The sequence below is a fragment of the Phoxinus phoxinus genome (assembly GCF_949152265.1).
Source record: "Phoxinus phoxinus genome assembly, chromosome: 10".
Lineage (NCBI taxonomy): Eukaryota > Metazoa > Chordata > Actinopteri > Cypriniformes > Leuciscidae > Phoxinus > Phoxinus phoxinus.
This window is the reverse complement of record NC_136885.1, coordinates 33,816,959-33,823,782: the sequence shown is the minus strand read 5'-3', so window position 1 is coordinate 33,823,782 and position 6,824 is coordinate 33,816,959. Positions and strand designations below refer to the sequence as shown.

The following is a 6,824-nucleotide window of genomic DNA, read 5'->3' as shown; positions in this document are numbered from 1 at the left end:
ATTTGTGGATTTTGAAACAGTTCTAGCGTCGATGTGCAGACAAATCCACAAATAAGTGGACTCCACCCACCGCCTACTCAAGCCAATCAGATAACGGCCACGTCGAGCTGGCCAATCGTAGCACGTTATCGCTTCAACCAATCTTGTTTGGCTTTACACTCGGGGTGGGAACTGATTATTGCATCCTTGAAAGGAGCAGTAGTAGCGCTGAACTTTTTGTGTGGAAAAAGGTGTTTTCAAAAGATTGTTGGAGTTTAAGGCCTCTTTATATTTCCATCAGGATACACTCAGGGAATTATGATAATCAGAGATCCCGAGCATCATGATAAGTCTCTACACCGCTCAGTGCCGCTCCTGATTGGCTGATTCTCAAGCAGCCAGTTTGATCTGCCTGAAGATGTCGTCCTTCGTCACACAGTCAGAACACATTTCACACAGCATTTGAATCGCAGACAGGTCCAGATATTTAGCCTGCCAAATATCTCACAGCTGCCAGAGATGCATCGTCGATTCTCACTCGCATGAACTACTCTAGCAACGATTTGCCTCCACTTGCCTCGGGCATTTGTTTTCGCAAAAAAAAAAATTCTGCTGTCGCTGAGTGAAAATCTGGGCTAAAACTGCAGTGTGTCCCCGTCCTCCTTGATTTTCTGCAGTACTAGCAGCATATGTGAATAAAAGCCTTCAATCTTTTCATCATACAAAGCGATCGTGTATCTTTAAAAACATTTGGACTAAACTTCTCAATTCATATTAATTAGTTTTACGATTACTTTATGAACTTTTTGAAGCGTCAAAGTGGTAGTTGCGTAGCTGTCAATGGAGGGACAGAAAGCTCTCAGATTTCATCAAAAAGATCTTAATTTGTGTTCTGAAGATGAATGAAAGCCTTAAGAATTTGCAACGACATGAGGGTGAGGAGTTAATGAAAGGGTCCCACTTTATATTAAGTGGCTTTAAGTACTATGTACTTACATAGAAAAATAAGTGCAATGTACTTATTGTGTTCATGTTGTATTGTAAAACACTTTTGCTGCTATTGAGATGTGATACGGGTTAGGGACATGTGTGGTGGTATGGGTCGGTATAAGGGTGGGTTAAGTTGTAAGGGAAGGGTCAACTGTGTAATTAAGGACTTAATTAATTACATCTGTAATTACATGCTGGTATTTTTTTAATGTAAGTACAATGTAAAAACATGTATGTACACAAGTCCATTGTATCATTTAACAACATTATTTAAACTCTGTTACATATGTTTAATATACTGTTACAGTGAATGCAAACACATAATTTAACTTGTATAATAGAGCCTTGTGTAGTGCAAGAAACAACATAAATGTTTATGTAAACTGATAGATTTGATTACATATACAGTTGCATGAAGAGAGCCACAGTTGTCCCGAGTCTTCCCTACTCATTTGAATCAGATCAGAAGCGTCTCATGCAGCAGGACTCACTCATGGAGAGCAGAAGCGTCCGTAAAACAAAATGCTCTTGGTTGGATTGTGTCGGATGAAGAAAAGGAAAGGATGGTCTGCATTGAAGACCTGCGGGAAGGTATAACAATCAAATATATTGACATCGGTGGCTGCCGCCGCTTCGGTTCCTTCCTCGTTGACTTCAACAAAGGCTTTATGGATCACCTTCGACACCACCAGGTCGTTGTTAGAGGACAAGCCCGAAAGGTTCACCTTCAGCGGGTCAAAAACATCCTCCATTCCCATGCTGATCAGAAGACTCTTCATGTCATAGGTTTCCTCCATCTTGAATCTGGGCAGAGATACTTGAACCTCTTCTTGATGCATGACTTCTGGATTGGTCCACTCCATGAGCTTCTCGTAGGTCAGTGCCTTTTCAAGCTGGATAATGAGAGAGACATGTCAGATGAATAGTTAAAATAGTCAAAATGAAAACTGCTCCACAAGTAAACATCTGACTGGTCACGGCTGGCTAATTAAGCATTAAAATCACCTTCTGAAGGCCAGTGGTGTCGTCTTCCATCTCTTTAGGAAGGATGATCAACATACTGAGATTCTTCCCGACATACGGCAGCTCCAGAACCTGACTGTTGATCTCTGGGATGAAGACCAGAGGAAAGTCCGCCTCTTGATACATCATCTTCACTGGCTTAGTTTGATTCTGGCAAACATAAATGGAAACACATTATAAGTTATAACCCCTCAGATTTCATCATGACTGCTAAAAATATTTTTTAAAAGAGCATGAAATCCCACCTTGTTCAGCTTAAACTGCCCATCTCTGGTGGCTTCCTTTGGGAATTTCTCCTCCCAGTTTCCCTTGAAGTAGATGGCGTTCACCAAAACCAGTCTCGTCATCTCATCGATGGCTCCCTGTGGCACCAAGTCCTTGATCTTCTCTAAAATACAAAGGAACATTGTTCACTTTAAGAATTGATTTCAACTGGTTGGGTTTGATATTTTTAGCTCAACTCAAGAACCCATTAAGCCACACATGGCCCATGAAAAGACAATTTTGCTGATTCTAAAGTGCTCTAAAAATCATTAAAAACTTTTGTAAGAGTGTAGAATAAGTTTCAAATTGAGAATAAGTTTATGCTGGTTTTCACCTTGTGTTTTTGTCTCCACCCATTTGTTGATGTTGACACGAGCCGCCTCTGATTTGTTCTTGAAGTCCACCTTCTCCAGTCCGGCTTCATAGTATCTTTTTGCATCATTGAGGAATTTCTGTAATATAGCAAACCGATTGAGGTGGAAGTGATATTAGAACTGAGAACATTTCCAGAACCTCCAGTGAATAAACCGAGTCTTACCTCAACAAACTGGTAGGATTGCTCTCCGTAGAGGCGGTTGGCAAGACTCAACGCATACGGGACTCCTGGTTTGTTCAGCTCACTCATGAACTTGTTGAAGCTGGAATGAATTTGATCCTCAGTTGTTTCCTCTGGAGATTTCTGTTTGCATCAACAATATCAGATTTAATCAGTTGAATCAGACGAACCCAAAGGATACATGCGTCTCTACAGTAAATATAGCTGTTCATGCAACAGAACCTTGACAGAATGTTAGCAAAAGTCCTGAGAACGTTCCCTGTTAACTGGGTTAGTGTTTGATGTAAATATTCATACGAAACCTTGAGTTCAGCAGGTGTCTGAGGTTTCTGGGTTTGCTGCATCATTGGTGGTTCATTGTTAAAGCCCAGGACCTACACAGCATTGTTATGGCAGAATTAATAAAGATAACTTCAACATATTGTGAATGCACAACTCAAATGCTCATTAAAATAGTTTAAAATGTACTAGAAAAGACAATGAAGAACTGATGTCAGACACATTCCTTGTTGATTTTGGCCCTCAGGACTTTGATAATTAAATGAGTGGAAAGAGAGATTAATTCTTCCCTACTACTTCCCTAATACTTCCCTATGCCAAAAGTGTAGTATGCACAGTATTTGAAACACAGTATGCGAAAAGTCCCCGGATGATCTACTACTTCCGGTGAGATTCTGCAGTGCGCATTCGATGGACACTTTACTATCCCATGAGGCCACAGGGGAGGATTTATGAATGGCAGTGTAGCAATGCAACTGATGTATTACTGGATGTAGTACGTCCGGATTACATTCATACTTCATATAACACACTTTTTAATGCCCGCAAAGTAAATTCAAATGTATACATACTCAGACAGTGTGCGATTTCAGACGCAGCTACAGATTAATAATTTCCTGTTAGTGAAAGCAGTTTTACATATATAAAATGTAAATGCAATATACAGAGATGGAAAGTAACAAAGTACAAATACTCCTTTACTTTACTTAAGTAGATTTTTCTGGTATCAGTACTTCAAATATGTGGCATGATCAATACTATTTCTTGTTATTGCGCGCCTTTTTCAACAGAAAAGATGACTCCTCCATTGGTGTATAATTTTGACTATCACACACCACAGACGTAGACTATAAGCTCCCATGGAGCAAGGTAGAAGTCAACAAGAATAATAGTTATGAATTAGACAGAGGGAGTTAGCGATGTCGACATGACTGAGAATAGAGACATTCCTGATCACCCATGGCTATATATAAGGGAGATGTTCAAAATGAAAAAGGATTCCTGGTGAATGCGCTTTAAATTGTGACAACCTAAAGCACGAAATGCTGGCTTTCAAGAATTTGCCGTTGAATTTAAGAAATCACTTAAAGGTTGTGTATGACAGTTAATGCCCAGTTTTTGAAAGGGGTGGTATAATGCCCTTTTCACAAGATGCAATATCACTTTTTCATGTCCTAAGAGAGTATATGTGAAGTTTTAGCTCAAAATACCCAACAGATATTTGTATATAGCATGTTAAAATTGTAACTTTTTGAGGGTGAGCAAAAAACGCACCGTTTTTTGTGTCTGTCCCTTTAAATGCAAAGGAGCTGCTGCTCCCGGCACAGGGGGCGGAGCTTCAAGAGCTTGTGTGTTAGAATCTCTGATTACCTCACAGACGCACTGAAAATTTCAAAAACTTTTAGCCTTTTATGTTTAAACCGAAGTCAGACAATGATTGAAAGACTCAAAAAGAAGTGACAACATGTAGAAGCAACAGGACATTTCTGAATGGTTAGTTGATGAATTTATGTAGCTTATGTGTAGTTATCTTCTAGTCATTGATTAGCATATTCTGTCATGATAATCTATAAATCGTGGGTTTATGTAAATTCTAGGGTTTGTGATGTCACAAACCTGGGAGGAATGTCATGTAGTCCCTACCAGCCATTTGTTGTAGTCCTTAAAAAGCAATTTCTTTAAAAGTAAATATCTCACTTTGCTTTGAACTTTGAGCGTTGTAACTTTGCAGATGTTGTTTATGTTCAAACAGCAACATTACAAACTAACTAAACTAAAGTTAGAAAAGTGAAATCATAATCTACCACACCTTGAAGCGATTCGCAGGGGCTACGATTTTGGAAGGGCTAAGGATTTTTCCCTACAATTTTGTTTCTCAGTGTTGTATAAGGGATGTTGCCACATGTTGCTAGTGCTGATGGTGCACACATTAATATTCAGTCTTTAGGACAAATTGTTTAGGCCAGTGATTACTATAGGCCTGTGTCTGTCCCCAGTAATGTAGACAATTTGAGCAGCACTGGTTTAAAGAAATACTTTTTATTTATTTATTATGGAGTAATTAATGTGTACTCTGCCCTTAATTTCTCCAGTATTAAGCGGTCACCTGAAACCTGACATGTTTAGTCAGATAGTTTCCATATGCTGTAGAATCGGTAAACCAGGAGGAAGTTCATAAATTTTTTTTCAGTTTGTACTGGAATCTGGAACACATGCTCTCGTTGTGCAAAGACTTGCATCACTTCCTGGTCCCTCTGTCTCCGTCTACTTTCCCGTGACCCTTTTTTAAAAGTATATTGTGTGAGATCACCTTAGTCATCTGAGCCGCTGTGTTTCCTCTTGCACCGAGCGACACCATGGCCAGAGCCGAGGAGATGCTGACAGGAGAGTAGAACACATTTCCTGATGCGTTTCCTTCGCTGATCTTCTTGAACAGGTCGAGGGAGAACTGTGTGTTTGCAGCAGACAAATGCTCCATTTTCAATAACAATGTGAAAATCCCAAACAGAACACAGCTCAGGTCAGTTGTCATTTCCTATGTAAACATAAACAACATCACATGCTTGTCTAAGAAACAGTAAATCCATGCTTTTTCTCTCACAGCAGTTAAAATTGTTAAAATTAGAACAGTAGTTTTTGCATCATTTTCATCATTATACATACAGAACTGTAATGTACAAATCTGTTCTATTAAAGCACTATTCAGTATTCAGCAGGAACGATGAAGTTTCCTCTTCTGTCGGAGGTGAAGGAATGATCTGCTGAGTCACTAAAGCCCCATTCACACAGCACTTTGAACCCGGCAAATTGCCGGCAAATTGCCGGAACGCCTTCTGTGTGAACGCAAACACGACCCGGGTTTAATGCCGGGATCGATGCCGGGTTGGGGACCTAGTAACATTGCCGTGTTCAGACCCGGAACGCGCGCTGTGTGAACAAAAGCCAGGACAAATGCCGTAAGGGGTGTGTCGTAGTGATGATGCACGAGCCTTCGCAATGTGGTAGTTATCGTGCCACTGAAGAAAGTTTGTGTTCGTCATCGATACAAGAAAGAACGAAAAGATGTCTGCAAACTGGACTGAAGCAGAGACCCGAGAGCTCCTTGCAATCCGCGCCGAAGATCATAACGTCACGCGTCTATCCGTGACATACCCGGGTTGTGTGTGAACGCGCTCTCTGATTCCGGCAAATCACTGGCAGTGTGAATGAACCATTTTCAAACGAACCCGGGTCAAATCCCGGGTCACTTTATCCGTGTATTTTCCGGAATCTCTGTGTGAAAGGGGCTTAAGTGTCATTCTTATAGACGTTGTCCCGCCCTACACAGCCCATCCTCTAAAACAAATCCAGCCCTTCTGTAAAACGTCTCGGGTTACACAACCCTGAGAAGAGGGAATGAGAGGATATGTGTGTGTGACGTCACTGCCGGCCGGAGTGACTGCGGTTATGCCCACTGACGGGAAAAGGACTAAGTAGCACGCGCAAGCGCGTGCTTGTGTCAGCGCTTCACTGTAGCTATGAGGACATGATGTAGGCTACACATGTGAACTTCATCACAGAGCTGCTATGAGAGTCACTTCATGAGAATTTCACCATTTCATTTGATAAAACTATCGTCATTCATTCGTATCATACACACACAGAAACTGTAATGTCTTCACGACAACCTGTCAAAATAAAAGTTCTGTATAAACTCAAAGAAATTATGAAAGAAATTGCACAGTAAAATGTA

At 40.7% G+C, this 6,824-nt stretch overlaps 1 protein-coding gene across 3 annotated transcripts; it reads right to left on the bottom strand.

Annotated features, from left to right (window-relative positions):
* Nucleotides 1–1,076: 1,076 nt before the first annotated feature.
* Nucleotides 1,077–5,865, bottom strand: LOC307005316 (leukocyte elastase inhibitor-like). 3 transcript variants are annotated; one of them, XM_079625359.1, is made up of 8 exons: nt 5,756–5,865; nt 5,403–5,627; nt 3,115–3,186; nt 2,795–2,935; nt 2,591–2,708; nt 2,238–2,380; nt 1,975–2,142; nt 1,077–1,862 (listed from the first exon to the last, which is right to left on the bottom strand). In XM_079625359.1, the coding sequence occupies exons 2-8, from the start codon at nt 5,622–5,624 to the stop codon at nt 1,461–1,463; spliced, it is 1,266 nt and encodes a 421-aa protein (XP_079481485.1). In that variant the 5' UTR covers nt 5,625–5,627; nt 5,756–5,865; the 3' UTR covers nt 1,077–1,460. The 3 variants fall into 3 exon arrangements, with proteins under 3 accessions (XP_079481485.1, XP_079481486.1, XP_079481484.1); XM_079625360.1 differs by having other exon boundaries at nt 5,792–5,825; XM_079625358.1 differs by having other exon boundaries at nt 5,403–5,831.
* Between the last annotated feature and the right edge of the window lie 959 nt (nt 5,866–6,824).

Bases quoted from the DNA above. Each gene is read 5' to 3' on its own strand.
- LOC307005316 (XM_079625359.1), bottom strand. From the start codon at position 5,624: ATGACAACTGACCTGAGCTGTGTTCTGTTTGGGATTTTCACATTGTTA. The intron at 2,936-3,114 runs GTTTCGTATGAA...TGATGCAAACAG, and splicing joins AGACACCTGCTGAACTCAAG to AAATCTCCAGAGGAAACAAC. The intron at 2,709-2,794 runs GTAAGACTCGGT...GCTATATTACAG, and splicing joins AATCCTACCAGTTTGTTGAG to AAATTCCTCAATGATGCAAA.